This window comes from Papaver somniferum, chromosome 5, assembly GCF_003573695.1.
Source record: "Papaver somniferum cultivar HN1 chromosome 5, ASM357369v1, whole genome shotgun sequence".
Taxonomy (NCBI): Eukaryota; Viridiplantae; Streptophyta; class Magnoliopsida; order Ranunculales; family Papaveraceae; genus Papaver; species Papaver somniferum.
Genome location: NC_039362.1, coordinates 24,423,198 through 24,439,473, shown reverse-complemented (window position 1 = coordinate 24,439,473; position 16,276 = coordinate 24,423,198). Strand labels below are relative to the sequence as shown.

The window sequence follows — 16,276 nt, the reverse complement described above, 5'->3', positions numbered from 1 at the left end:
AGACCTTTGGCCTCACTTGTCGGACGTTCGGTCCACTTTGATCTTTTCTTGGACGACTTCTTTTCTTTGGTACCGACTTATCTTCAAATTCGGCTTCCGAACGCTCATGCCTACACAATATTCTTTTATTAGAAAAATACTCCTTCAATTCTTTTCTTCCAATGGTACTCGACACTTCGGTGTTTGGCCTACCCGCACTCTTTTGGTTGATAGGTTCATCAACCTCCCTTAAACGAGGGTGAAGAGCTTGCTCCAAATCATGCATCAATATTTTCTTCTTGGCGCCATTTGATGTAGCATAACGCTCGGCTATTCTTGCACACAATTCCGACTCCATGAACGACGGACCATCAACTACGGGGGTGCTTGGAGTGAAAGTTAATTGACGGGGTCGTCCGCCTTTATTTTACTTAAGATCGCACTCGCATTTTGGATACGCATAGACCTCACCGTCTCCATTTCATGTGGTTTTAACTTCGCAACCATTACATGTCCAATAAGAGTATCCGGATCATCGTGGTTGTGACAACCATTAGAAACTTTAGAAATTTTCCACTCTTTACTTTCCTTACCATAGGTCTTATAGAAGACAATCTTAAATGGGCATCCAATCTTCTTTGTATGAGTTCGGTACTTCTTCCTCTGCGTCTTCCTTACATACTTATTATTCTTTCCCTCGTGACCCTTTTTCTTCCCACTTCGCTCACACACCATTTCAAACCTAACATCCTTCACACAAGGGTTCTGAACTACCACGCACATATTCTCTTTTGCCTTGTTCACAAGCCATACCTTTGCCTCCTTCTTACTTCCAAATATCTAAATGCGCGTATAACAAAACAAAAATAATAAGCATAACCATGTAACATACATGATTGGAAAAATAGAAGATGATTCATGACCATACCAAATGGTTTACATATCGTAAGGAAGTATCCGGCCTCAAATAATAATCGTCATTAACCGCTACAATCGCCTACGCACCATAAGAACAAGTTGTTGATTAATAATCGGAAGATAGTTTAGAGACAACACACCCGATTATAATTAGGACACAGACCGACCGATTATAGATTACTCGGTAGCCTATTACGACCATAAGATACCGATTAACGAAATAGACAAATGAACAATTTTCCTGTAAAAAAAACTTCAACAATCGGAGGTAAAAGTAATTCATAAACAACGGATTATGAAATATCAAGAATCACAAATATTTCATTTTTGGAGAATTTCGTATTTGTGGCTAAGTTTTACAATCAGACGTTTGTGGATGTATAAAACTTCCGATTGTGAGAAATTGAAGCTTTCAATTTGGGGATTTTTTCCATATTCGGCAGATTATTACATCAACAGATATCCGATTTTCAATAATCGATAGATATGGTACTAAATTAACTACCGAATATATGTCGTTCATGGCATTCAATGCATGCAGAAATCGAATTTTCACGTTCAAAAACACACACAAACACACATAACATGGATAACTTGGATATTAGAGTTTGATAACAACATACATGTACGTTGAATGCATCGTTAGCTTCGATCTCGGGTGATTCTCCATATTCTTCCATGAAAGCGTCGTCGTCTAGGGTTTCATCTCCATTAAAGTTTTGATCATTCAACATATACCCCAAATCGTCATCTCTAAACGGTAGTGAAACTTGAACTTCAACAACTTCACGTTCTTCTTCGTACCCATCCATGTTTATGGAAGTTGGAAACAATCGGAAGTTGACGACATATACCCCTTCTTATTCTTTTTTTCTTCTTCTTCTTCTCTCACTCAATCGGAAGATATCTCACAATGACCCAAAAACAATTTCCACACACTAATATATATACCCCAGACTACCGATTACAGGATTACACTTCCGATTATTTGTATAATCGGGAACTTTATAATTTGTATATCCTACCGATTATAGCAGATTTCAAAATTCACGATCCACATGGTTATGCCTGGCTCTGTACCCTCTAAACCTATGGATTTTGGCAAAGGTTGGATTTGGGGTTTCATATAATCGGACGGTAAGAAGTAATATATCCTACCGATTCGGCTAGATTTCAAAATTCATTACATGAAGGATTTTTGAAAAAACTCATTTTGGGGCAACTTATAATCGGAAGGTTGTGGAACATATTAAAATTTCGATTACCGCTGCATCCAAAACACGAACCAAGTGGTTGTGGCTGGCTATGTACACTCAAAACCTATGAAATATGGCAAGGGTTCGATCTGGGACTCCTTATAATCGGTAGGTTGTTAAGCTGTACAAACTTCCGATTATAACATGTTTCAAAATTCATTACGTGAAGGATTTTAGAAAAAACTCATTTTGGGGCAACTTATAATCGGTAGGTTTTGTAACCTATTTAGTTTCCGATTTTGGTTACATCCACAACTTAAGCCAAGTGGTTATGGTTGGCTCTGCACCCCTCAGAACCTATGAAATTTGACCAAGGTTGAATATGGGGCTCCTTATAATCGGTAGTCTTACAAGTTGGATAACCTACTGATTATATAAGGGATTATTAGTCGAAGTATCTACACTATAATCGGTAGGTATAGTTTCAATTCAACCTACCGATTCACCTCTAACCTACCGATTATGGTGTAGGCTCCCGATTGTATAAGGGCATATTGGCCATTTCGAAAAATCAGAGATAAGAGATAGCTTAGAATTACGTTTAGGTAACCTTTTTTGTCTTTTAATATCGCCCCAAATTCCTTTTGGGTCGCCCCTAAAAATGTCAGAAATATCAGCAAATAAAGATAACCTCCACCTGCTTGGATAAAACTTATTGCGAAAATGTGTCATGTCTATGTCAATCAGTTTTCTTTCCATGTACCGTACTCCGTATTAAATTGACGCCAAAGCAACTGAATTCTAGAACCTCCCAACTCCGATTAATTAAGAACAACAAGTGGTTATACTAAGTAATTGCTAGATTTACCTTAGGCTCTGGCAGTCTGGCTAACATAAGGTCATACTTATGAGGTTGAACCAGTACAACTCCGTTTCTAGGTAATTGAGTGATATACCACTTCTTTTTGACCAGGTAGTGTTTGTTAACGACACGAAAACATATATTTGGTCATATTAAGGATCAATTGTCATAGATGGGGACGATGAAGATAAAACAAAACCACACATATTATATACTAAATCAAGTGTAATTAGTGTCTGGATTTTACCAAATCAAGTGTCATTAGTGAAGTTGGTCAACCAATATGAACGCGTATTATAAAACGAGTAAAGACTCAAAATTATTACCTAACTTGCTTTTTCTAAGTATTTTATGTTTTCATTTTTTGAACTTGAGCAGCCAATCTAGTACTATACTAATTAATTGACATTTCCATGCAGCTTCATTCATTCGTGCTAAAGTCAATGTGCAAACTCGTGTCCGTCTCTTTACATCTATATATATATATAGAGAGTTCCATCCTCTCTATTCTCTTTACAAAACCTATCTATATCTTCTTTTTCTTCCTGTTTTTCATCATGTTAGCTTCTATATCAGCAACAACCATTAATCCTCGTCAAAATAATATTCCTCTAATTCAGTCCGTCAAGAAAAACCGTAATGTAACATCACTTCGTATATATGCCCGTCAAGCGGCATTAGTAGCCGAGCCACCAAGTCCCCACAAAACACAAAATCGCACTGCTCGTCTGGCTGAATCGTTGTTAAACTTTGTTCATCTTCATTTCGATGCTCCGACTAATAATAGTTCGTACGCCGGACACGGTCGAGAAATAGTTGATCGTCGACATAAAATGGCTGATCCGGAAGCTCCTATAATGTCCCCTAAAGAGGATATATCAGCAAAATGGAACGAAATCCATACGAGTGATCGCTATGAGAATTTGTTGAGCCCTCTCCAACCTTGGCTAAGACGAGAAATCGTTAAATATGGCGAGTTTGCTCAAGCTACATACGACGCGTTCGACTTCGATTCATTCTCGGAGTATTGCGGGAGTTGTAGGTATAACCGTCAAAAGCTTTTTGAGAAACTTGGACTTAGCAAGAACGGATACGAAATTACAAAGTACATATATGCCATGTCGCATGTAGATGTTCCTCGATGGCTCGAAAGATCTCATTTAGTAGATACATCATGGAGTAAAGATTCGAACTGGATGGGGTACATCGCAGTTAGCGATAACGAAGAAACAAAACGCTTAGGCCGGCGAGACATTGTTGTTGCGTGGCGTGGAACTGTCGCACCTACGGAATGGTTCGAGGATTTACAGAATAAATTAGAACCGATCGACGAATCGGGAGGTGAAGTGAAAGTTGAGCATGGATTTCGTCATATATACACGTCCAAGAGTGAAACTACTAGGTATAACAAGCTCAGTGCATCTCAGCAGGTGATGAATGAAGTAAAAAGGCTTGTAAAATTGTACAGAGAAAAAGGTGAAGCAGTTAGCCTTACAATCACCGGACACAGCCTTGGAGGAGCTTTGGCACTACTCAACGCTTACGAAGCCGCCGAAACAATCTCTGGTCTTCCGATAAGTGTCATCTCATTCGGTGCTCCTCGAGTTGGGAATGTGGCATTCAGAGATAAATTACATAAGATGGGTGTCAGAACATTGCGAGTGGTGGTTAAACAAGATTTAGTTCCTAAAGCCCCGGGAATCATGCTAAATGAGAGTATTAAGAAATTTGAAGAGATTACAGGGAACTTAGATTGGGTTTATACCCATGTAGGAGCTGAAATCAAAGTCGATGTTCGATCATCTCCATATCTAAAACGTAAATTCGATCTGTTAGGATTTCATAGTCTAGAGACATACCTTCATCTTGTGGATGGGTTGGTTAGTTCAGAATCAAGTTTTCGAGAACATGCTAAGAGGGATGTGGCATTAGTTAACAAAGCTTGTGGAATGTTAGTAGATGAACTAAGAATTCCAGAAAATTGGTATCAGTTGGAGCATAAAGGACTTGTAAAGAATCCTTATGGTAGATGGGTAAAACCAACTAGAGATTCCGAAGATGTACCCTCCTTGCATCACATAAATGAAACTCCATGTCCTCCATGTTTGGATTGAAATATGTAAATGTTAATATTGTAATTGTATATACTATGTATAAAGCATTGGAGTATGTAAATGTTAATATTGTAATTGTATATACTATGTATAAAGTATTGGAGAAAATGAGTTTTTAATGTTTTGATTTTATGGTCTTGGTGGGAATGGAACTTAGGACCTTTGGGTCTCTAAGAGCTCTTACTTATTTTCTATGAGTGAATGAAATAGGTCTTTTAGTCCCACATTGGGTATTACTAAAGAGGAGATCCACTATATAGCTATTTCTTTATGGATTGTAATAGAATCTAGGAAATGTGTTGTAACTAAGGGTAAAGATTATGTCGGACAGGGTTATAAGACTGAGGGTCTGTATAAGCTTAATGTAAACTCTGCTGTAATGAATAAGAATGATTCTTCTGCTTATGTTTGTGAGTCTCTGAATGTTTGGCATGGTAGACTTGGACATGTAAATTATAAGTCAATGTATAAACTGGCTAATGTAGGCTTCATACCCAAATTTAGTTTGGAAAAGGAACACTAATGTGAAATATGCGTAGAATCAAAGTATGCTAGAAAACCTTTTAGCAAAAATGTTCATACAAATTCTAAACCCTTAGAATTAATTCACTCAGACTTAGTTGACATGAAATCGGTTCAAACTAGAGGTGGTAAGAAATGGTTTTTTACTTTTATAGGTTTTCTAGTAAAAGGTATTGTCATATATATTTGCTTAAGGGTAAGGATGATGCCTTAGAAGCCTTTAAAATCTATAAACTAGAAGATGAAAACCAGTTGAATGCTACCATTAAAACAGTAAGGTTTGACCGTGGTGGTGAGTACATAGTTCCGATAGGAAATTTTTGTGTAGAACATGGCATAATACACGAGGTTACCCCTCCTTATTCACCTCAGTCTAATGGTGTAGCTGAACGTAAAAACCGTACCCTTAAGGAGATGATGAATGCCATGTTAATTAGTTTAGGATTACCTTCGAACTTGTGGGGGGGAGCTGTCCTCTCAGCCTGCTATATCCTAAATAGAGTACCCTTTAAATGATCAGATAAAACTCCATATGAATTGTGGAAAGGTAGTCAACCTTCTTTTGCATACTTCAAAGTGTGGGGGTGTTTGGCTAAGGTTCAGATCCCTAAACCTAAAGCAACCAAGATAGGACCCAAAACTGTTGACTGTGTCTTCATAGGGTATCCTGAGCATACTCCTGCATATAGATTTATGGTTGTGAGTTCTGAAATTTCTGAAATTGGTGTGAATACTATTTTGGAGTCTAGGGATGCTGTGTTTTTTGAAAATGTTTTTCCTTTGAAAACTGACTCTCATAAGAGAGGTGTTGATCCCCTAGATGTCCCTTCAACCAGTCAGAATTTACCTTTAGAGGAAGACGAAGCAGAAATTGAGCCTAGGAGAAGTAAAAGGGCTAGAACCAAAACCTCCTTTGGACCTGACTTCGTAACACTAGCAGAGTATGATCCTCAAACTTATAAAGAATCCATGACTTCTTCTGAAGCTCCATGGTGGAAAGAGTCTTCTATTAGTGAAATGGAATCCATCAAAGAAAATGATACGTGGGAGCTGGTAGATTTACCTCCCGGGTGTAAGGCCATAGGATGTAAATGGATCTTCAGGAGGGAACGTAATATAGATGGAACTGTTCAAAAATACAAGGATAGGTTAGTAGTTAAAGGCTATAAACAACAGGAAGGTGTAGATTTCTTTGATACTTACTCACCCGTTACGAGAATTATTTCCATTAGGATGTTAATTGCTATAGCTGCGGTTCATAACCTAGAGATACACCAAATGGATGTAAAGACAGCTTTTATAATGGTGAACTAGATGAAGAAATTTACATGGAACAACCTGAGGGCTTTGTAGTGAAAGGTTGTGAAAACAAAGTTTGTAAACTGAAAAAATCTTTGCATGGATTGAAACAAGCACCTAAACAATGGCATGAAAAATTTGATCATGTAATGTTTTCTAGTGGTTTTAAAATCAATGAATCTGACAAGTGTGTCTATACTAAACTTGTGAATGATGCATGTGTGATTGTATGTTTGTATGTTGATGATATGTTTATACTTGGTACAAACATGGATGTAATTAATTCCACTAGAGCATGCTAAATGAGAACTTTGACATGAAAGACTTAGGCCCCACAGATGTAATCTTAGGGATGAAAATTAGAAGAAATTCTAATGGTTATAGTCTTAGTCAATCTCATTATGTTGAATCTGTACTTAGAAAATTCAATCATTTTGATTGTAAACCTGCTTTTACTCCGTATGATCCTTGTTGTAAACTCAAACAGAATAAGGGTAATGGAGTGTCACAACTTTAATACTCACGAGTTATAGGAAGTCTGATGTATTTGATGAACTATACTAGGCCAGACATTGGTTATGCTGTGAGTAGGTTAAGTAGGTATACTTGTAATCCAAGGAAGGAACACTGGATGCGCTTTTTAGAGTGTTAAGTTATTTGAAATACACTTTGACCTTTTGTTTGAATTATGAAAGGTACCCTGCCGTCCTTGAGGGATTCTGTGATGCAAACTGGATATCAGACTCAGAGGAGTCTAAGTCTACGAGTGGATATGTTTTCACTCTAGCAGGTGGGGTTGTTTCTTGGAAGAGTTCCCAAGAGACATGCATAGATCGATCCACTACGGAATCCGAGTTTATTGCGTTAGATAAAGAAGGAGAGGAAGTCGCTTGGCTAAGATGCTTTTCAGAAGACATTCCTCTCTGGTATAGGCCTGTTCCAGCTATATCTATACATTGCGATAATCAAGATGCTATAGCTAAGGCTAAAAACAGCTACTATAATGGGAAGTCTATACATACTAAGAGAAGACGTGATACCATGAAAAACTAATCTCAAAAGGCGATATTTCAATTGATTGGGTAAAGTCTAAGGAGAATATCGCGAACCCTTTGATGAAAGGTTTGTCCAAGGAGATAGTTAGTAATGCATCCAGGGGGGTGGGGCTTAGGCTCATTAAATAAACTTGCCATGAAGGATAATCAACCTTGCTGACTGGAGATCCCAAGATCAAGGTTTTGAATGAGACAACTAATTTTTGGTGGGTCAAGGTAAACACTATCAGAGAATTTCATTCTCTGCCCCTTCCCTATGGTGTAGACGTGATAGTGTGACTGCATGTGAAGGATGACTTTTAACTAAGTCTTAATGAGTTCTATAGTTTCAATTTAAGATTGAACTGGGGTGTAGCAGTAAACACTCTTGATGGAACTCACCTATCTGAATGTGGAAATGGGTCACTTCCTATGAGAATAAAGCTGATTCTCTAGAGCATTCCGAGAAACGGGATTTGTCCAGGGCCAAAAAGGACACAACGGCACGAACTTGACAACACCTAGAGAGATATCACGCGTGGTTATTATCGCGGATTACACCAAATGATGGCAGTTCAAGACATCGCGTTCACTGTCCATCAAGTAGTCCCGGAAATTTCTCACTAAGCAATGGTTCAAGACCTCATGGACACCTCTTGCCTAAGTGGTATTTCTCGCTTTTCGTTTTCTGATTTTTGTATCGGTATTTCATTCATGTGGGGGATTATTGGAGAAAATGAGTTTTTAATGTTTTTATTTTATGGTCTTGGTGGGAATGGAACTTAGGACCTTTGGGTCTCTAAGAGCTCTTATTCATTTTCTATGAGTGAATGAAATAAGTCCTTTAGTCCCACATTGGGTATAACTAAAGAGGAGATCCACTATATAGCTATTCCTTTATGGATAGTTAGTAAAACAATGTGGGTGGAACGGGTGGAGCGAAATATTTTTGTTTCCACTAAGGCTTGGGCTCAAGGCTCGGGCTCGTGCCACCGCCGTGGACAGGTCAACCAAGACATTCCTTTTTTGGCAAAATTTCCTTTGAATTATTTCCTAAAAAAAATTAAATTAAATTTTGTGATTAATTATGGGGGGGCGTATGACCTGGAGATAATTATTTCTTTCCTTTTTTCTCTATGTCGACATTATGTGCATGACCGTTTTATTGCTGTTACATGAAATATTGAATTTAATTTGTCTTTAATTCAAATTTTATTCTCCCTTTAATTCCCATTTATTCCACAATCAATTTGACCTCTCTCTTCTCCCCTATATAAACCGATCACATTCTTCATTTCAACTTGTGTCCAGAAGAGCTATTATCCTCTTCTTTTCGTCTTTCTCCCTCTGTGTGGTCTTTTCTTTTCTTCTGTGCAATTGTTGTTGAGTTCGTAAGAGTGGGAAAGTACTGTAGTGCTAACAGTGCTTGCATCGGGCAGTTTTATCCTAGATACGACTCGACCACAGGGTATATGCATCACTCATTCTTGAGGCGTACCGGTAAACTATCGTGTTAAGGACAACGTGTTGAACACGTGACTCTTTCCTCTGTTTGCTATCAATTGAGTGTTTATTTACCTTTCAGAAATTTATTTCTAACATCTTCACATCTTCTTTTAGTGTCTTATTGTTACAGTTGTAACATAAAGCTTACTCTTCATTCATTTATTTTTTTCGATTCCTTATTTCAATGCTTCAACGAATATGAAATTACAAAGTACATATAATGTAGAATATCTGGATATTCTTTCCTTTCTTCTTCTACTTAATTTTTAAAATTCTTCATGACTTGTTTTACAAGTCTAGTTATTTCTTGTTTTTAGACTTCTTTTATTTTTCCTTTTTCTTTTAGAATTCTGATTCATGCCTATATAAACAGGCTCGTATCTTGTGAGAAAACATATTATTATTATTATTATTATAAAAGATGCCACTAAGGCTATATTGAAGAAAAAGAGTTAATTACAAAGATTTGGCAGGGAGTCGAGCAACAAGTTGTGCTCCCACACCTTTTTGAATAATAATGCCTAATCTATGGAAGAGAGAACTACCCAAGTTATTATTAACATCATGACTGGCCATACAGTTTTTCAAACGATTTACAAGGACGATAATGTCATCACCTAACTCACCTAAGGTTGAGAAGGCTAGAACCCCAAATTCATATCCATGAGTCAGACATAGACTGGCGTATTTGTTACGTTTGCGAGTAATAGCTGCTGATATTGCATGCCCTGGAGTGAAGGACTGATTCCCACCTTTAGAAAATGGTGAAACACCTGTCACATCGAAACATGTATCTTTTCCATTCTCTCAATTGAAGACCATAATATCTGCTAGTTTAAGGGGTGTGTTCGTGTTGGAGGTAAGTCCTAACGAAGCTTCCTTCCTGGCTGCCACTCCGGCTTTATAACATAATTCCACAAAGAGGTCTCGTACCATATCATGTCTGTATTTCAGGCCCACTTCGCTTGCACAATGGATTGCGTGATCACCAAAACGATCCATTTCGCGTTTACAGCATGAGCATGTACTATTCTCCTCAAAAAGGGGGATACCCAGTCGGTATTGAAGCACTTATCTGAACTGACGTGGCCCTATGGACTGGTTAAGACCTTGAATTGGAATAGCTTTTAAAAAATCCTGTGCGTGTGGTTTTTTGTTACACTGCCATAAGATTGAGTCCCTCGTAGATAACGTGTAAGAAGTGCGTATGTTCCTAGTGACTACTTCAAAATAACGACTCGCCAGTTGTTAACTATCTTCTGTATGGCTTATTCTTCCCGTTATTTAGAAATTCTTCTCTTTTCTCATCCATATTCTTCATTTCTCATCCCCTGCAATCTCTGAATTGCATTCATCTAGTTTGTTTTACATTATTTGGTACCAAAACCTCAATTCTAGATTCTCATCTAGGATAGATCTTTGAGTTTACGCTTCTGCAACCCTAAATAAAAAAAATAAATGAACAAATCAGAAAGTTCTGTAGTTTTATTTTCAATGGCAGATCAGGTTACTAGGTCTGAGTTTACAAAGTTATCAGAACTATGTGATAAGAGATGTATAGAGATAACTGACAATTTCACAAAGCTTACCAGTATGCATGATACAAGAAATAAGGAAGAAGATGAAGATTAATGATAAAGAACACTCTGATATTGAAGATAAATATGAAGGTGAAGGAAAATCATCATATTCTAAATATATTTTGAAAGGAAAAACAAAACATTCTTTTGTACATGACACTCATATTCCTGAAGAGATTTTGCAACAATTAAGAGAAAAAAAGTATGAAAGTTTTCTCAATACCCCTAATAAGAAGGTTTCAAGTCTTAAGTTTGATAACGACGATGATGATAATCTTGAAGATGAATTAGAGAAGAGTTAGACTGAAGATAGACTTCTCAAATCGGTCAAAACCCTTATGGGTTTTTACCAGAATATAAACTAAAGGAAGATATTCCAAATTTCAATGTAGATTCAAGATTGAAGACTTATTAGATTGGTTATACGAGGTCGAATATTTTTTTTTTGAGTTTATGGAAGTACCTAATCATTCCAAAGTTAAATTGTTGGCTTATAAACTCAAAGGAGGTGTTGCTGCTTGGTGAGAAAAACTCTGTGAGGATCGTATCAAGTATGATAAACCACCTGTACGTACTTAGGAAAGAATGAGGATACTCTTGAGGGATAAATTTTTACCAAGAGATTACAAACAACAATTGTTTGTGAAGTTAGAAGCTTGTCAGCAAGGTGCAAGGTTAGTAGAAGATTATGTGTCTGAGTTCTACAGTTTGGTTGTGCGAAATCAACTCAATGAAACTGAAGAACAACTCTTAGCTAGATTCGTTGAAGGATTGAACAGACTGATTCAAGAAGGAACGACTCAATTTGTTTTCACTATGGTGGAAGAAATACAGCAGGCCATCAAAATGGAACGTCATATTTTCCGTTCTCAAAGGTTTCCATCTAAACATAGTCATCGCTATCAAGGTAATTTCAGATCATTTACTTCATTCAACAATTATTACAATGAAAGTCCTTATTCCCAAGATGAGGTTTCGTATAATTCTTTTCGGCAACAACAACAAACACCCAATTTTACTAATTCTCCGGTACCAATGAATAATTCTCCTATTCTTCATAGTCATATTGAAAATCAATCCGTACAGCAGCCACAAATTATTACTTCTCAACCAAGTTACAACTCTAATACTCATTTTTCCAATAAAAACCAAACACCTTTTCCACCTCAATCCAAACTAAAAATCCTTATGCCAAATTCAGGGGGGAAGTGTAATAAATGTTAACAACCTGGACATACCTCTTATGAATGTCGTAGATTCCATGGGTTAATGAATGAAGGACAGGAAGATGTGCATAAGTATAGTGTGTTTCTTAATGAAGATTCACATGATTTAGAGAAATCTGAGGATGATGAGGAAAATAACAAGGATTATCAAGAAGTTCGTGAGTTGTACAATGAACATTATTTGGGAATGATTCGACCTTTGTTGCTGTCTCAACCTTCTTATTCACAAAGAAACAGTATTTTCATAACAAGGTGTTTAATTAAGGGAAAGACATGTGATTTGATTATGGATAGTGGAAGCATGGATAATTATATTTCAGCTGAAGTGGTTCAGAAGTTAGGATTACCAGTTACCCCACGTCTTCATCCTTATTCAATTGGTTGGGTTAATAGTTGTTCTTCTCAAAAAATTACCCACCAATGTCTTATCGAACTTTCTTTCATTGGTTATGAAGATTCAGTTTTGTGTGACGTGATTAACATGACTGCTACATATTTACTTCTTGGTAGACCATAGAAGTATGATATGCCTGTTGTTCACAATTGATTTGAGAACACGTATACTTTCTACAAGGATGGCAAGAAGAAAATTTTATTTCCTTCTAAATCAGCCATTTACAAGGAGCATAGTGATGGCAAAACAAGTGCTTTGGTAGCTGCCACAGTGAACAGTGATAGACACATACTCTTAATTCACATGAAGACTCCAAACCAATGATAGAGATTCCAGCAAAAGTGTATCCTTTACTCGATCAATTTCATGGTTTATTTCCTGATGAACTGCCTAAAACTTTACCTCCCCTGCGATATTTACAACATCATATTGATTTCATCCAGGTGCATCTCTTCCAAATCATGCTCATTATAGGTTAATCCCTAAAGAACATGAGATTTTACAAGGACAAGTGAATGATTTGTTGGAGAAGGGTTTGATCAGACTAAGTAAAAGTCCTTGTGCTAGTCCAACTTTTCTAGTTGATAAAAAGGATGGAAGATGGAGAATGTGCATTGACTGTCGAGATTTAAAAAGGATCATAATTTCATACAGATTCCCAATTTCAAGATTGGATTATTTGGTTGATATACTTGTTGGTTCTAAAGTGTTTTCTAAAATTGATCTTCGCAGTGGTTATCATCAGATTCGTATTAGAATGGGTGATGAGTGGAAAACAACTTTTAAAACTCGTGAAGGCTTATATGAGTGATTAGTAATGCCATTTGGGTTATCTAGTGCACCTAGTACTTTCATGTGACTAATGAATCAGGTACTGCAACCTTTCCTTGGTAAATTCATCATTGTTTATTTTGATGATATTTTGATTTACAGTCGTAGTGAAGAAGAACACCTCTTTTATATCTCACAAGTATTTCAGGCACTTGCAAATGATGCACTTTATGTGAATCTTAAAAAGTGTACCTTTTTATCCAATACAGTCACTTTTTTAGGATACATAATATCTGATCAAGGAATTGCAGTTGACGATTCGAAGATTAAATCCATATCTGAATGGCCCATTCTAACATGTATTAAGGATGTTAGGATTTTTTATGGCTTGACATGTTTTTATACACGTTTTATTCGCAATTTAGCTCCATAGCTGCTGGAGTGACTGATTGTTTGAAATGAGAGAAATTTCCATGGACTGAAGAAACAGATAAGAGTTTTAATCTACTTACGGAAAAGTTATTTAGTGTTCCAGTAATTGCAATGCCGGATTTTACTAAACCATTTTAAATTGATTGTGATGCTTCTATTATGGGAATTAGTGTTATATTATCTCAAGGTGGCCATCCAATTGCTTTTCATAGTGAAAAAATTCTGAAGCTAAAAGGAAGTGCTCAACTTATGAACTTGAATTGTATACTCTTGTTAAAGCTTTAAAACATTCGCATCCTTATCTAGTTCACCGTGAGTTTTTTGTTAACACTGACAATTAAGCTTTGAAGTTTTTACAAACATCCGTTAAGATAAATCGTACGCATGATAGGTGGCTGTCTACAACAAACCAATATACTTTCTCTATTAAACACAAGAATGGTAAATTGGATCAAGTTGTCGATGCTTTGAGTAGACGTGCTTACTTTCTTGTCACTCTTTGCAATGGGAGTGTGGCCTTTGATTACATCAAGGATTTGTATACTACTGATGATGATTTTAAGACAATTTGGGATCAATGTGGATATTTGGCTACTGGAGTCAACGACTTTCTTATACAGGATGGATTTCTATTCAAGGGTATTCGTCTTTGTATCCACAAGGTTCTTTGCGTATTCATTTGATTCATGAACTGCATGGTAGTAGCCTTGGTGATCATTTTGGTCGTGACAAAACTATTTCCTTAGTTGAAGAACGGTATTATTGGCCTTCTTTAAAGAGAGATGTGCAGAAGTTTGTTCAAAAATTCATGGTTTGTCAATGCTCCAAAGTTACTATTTCAAAACACTGGACTATTGAATCAACATGATGAATATTGATAGCCTGAGAAAATGTTGCTCGTTTGAGGGAATATTGCTTGATTAATAAATTATCAAACGTTGATAATTGAATAATATTACTAGTCACGCCTGAGCAAATATTTCTCATTTGATGGATTAATGAATATTGATAGTTGAATCAGTATGGATAGTCTGAGCAAATATTGCTCGTTCAAATGATTATTGGTAGCATGACCAAATAAAATATTAATCAAGAAGTTGATTGCTGGATCAACATAAATTTATTAGTACTTGAACTTGCTTAGAATTATGATTTGCAGAGCATTCAGTTCAAAACCCTAATTTTGATGATCAATTGATGATTGAAAATCAATCACTGAATGAGGGAGGAATCAGCTACATGGGATGATGGGCGACCATGTAACGTCCAAGTGCTCGAGTAAGCATGTACCAAATTCCTTTGTAGACCAGTCGGTGAAAGGATGATTAAATGATGGTTTAATCATTTATTAAAATAGTGCTCGTCCGAGCATTAAGCAATAAAACCTAATTATGGAGAGATGAGGGACCGACCAAAGGGTATGAAACCGGCCCTTGGTGGTCGTGGGACCAGCTGGTGGTCGATTGAACAAGTTCCAAGTTGGTTGGAAAGAGTTTGAACCCAATAAAGAGTAATTAGGTCAAAGTTGTTAAAGAATGTGGGATCGTCTCTTTGCAAGCATAAGGGCCGACCTTGGTCGTTCAAGGTGGCATGCCCGTGTCACCATAGTGTCTGTGTCTTAAGTTGACAAGAGAAAATGGATATTATTTTATCAGTGTGGTGATCGATAAGAACTTGGTGCTGACGAGTTCCCAATACATTGTGTTAGTATTGTCACTCAAAGACATTACCATTATACTACAGTAACACATCAGCAACCGATTAATGTTGTTGGGTATGCGTAAGACTCGAGCTTGAAAGAAATGTTATTGAGTACATTAGTGTTAAAAGTGAGTAATCAAGTGAAAGTGACCTAATGTAGTGAATTTCGGATCTCAGTCTCAGCCGAGACACTCTAATAATTTTACTCCTGTGCGGTCCTCGTTAAAATTTCGGAATGACTTTTTAAGCATTTTTTTTTCTGATTTTATACCTATAACCGTGTATACCGAGTCTGATTGAGACAAATCGAAACGGGCCAAACTTCTTGTTGAAATCTCCGCGAGTTAGGTCGAGCCAGGTCGAGACTGACTGAGTCCAGCTTAAATTCCTGGTCAAAATCTCATACAATTGTCGAGACTGCATGAATCATTTCGTGAGGAATCCTAGATCGAGAATCCCGACGAAATAGGGAATCCAAAACTTGAGGATCGTCTTATGATTTTGTCAGTGTGGGAATCGTAGGAGTAGATTTTCATGTTTCCCGACATCGTACTATATTTATTCTATTTCGTATAAAAAATCACAAGCCTATGATTCAGTTTAATTAATCTATATTCTTTAGTGTATTAAAAAAAAGTTACAAAATCGTAAGCCGGTGTTGTTTGGACATGCTCACTCGTCATTTATTGTGCATACCTTAGGAATGTGTGCGTAACTTCATGTAAGCCTTTGACACAGCTAA

The 16,276-nt window shown here is 36.9% G+C and overlaps 1 protein-coding gene across 1 annotated transcript; it reads left to right on the top strand.

Moving 5' to 3' along the window:
* Positions 1-3,480: 3,480 nt before the first annotated feature.
* On the top strand, positions 3,481-5,401 carry LOC113281186 (phospholipase A1-Igamma1, chloroplastic). The gene has a single exon (XM_026529853.1). The coding sequence runs from the start codon at positions 3,513-3,515 to the stop codon at positions 5,067-5,069; it is 1,557 nt and encodes a 518-aa protein (XP_026385638.1). The 5' UTR covers positions 3,481-3,512; the 3' UTR covers positions 5,070-5,401.
* Positions 5,402-16,276: the final 10,875 nt, after the last annotated feature.

What these genes read in the sequence shown, in the direction of transcription:
- LOC113281186 (XM_026529853.1), top strand. Translation starts at nt 3,513, where the DNA reads ATGTTAGCTTCTATATCAGCAACAACCATTAATCCTCGTCAAAATAAT.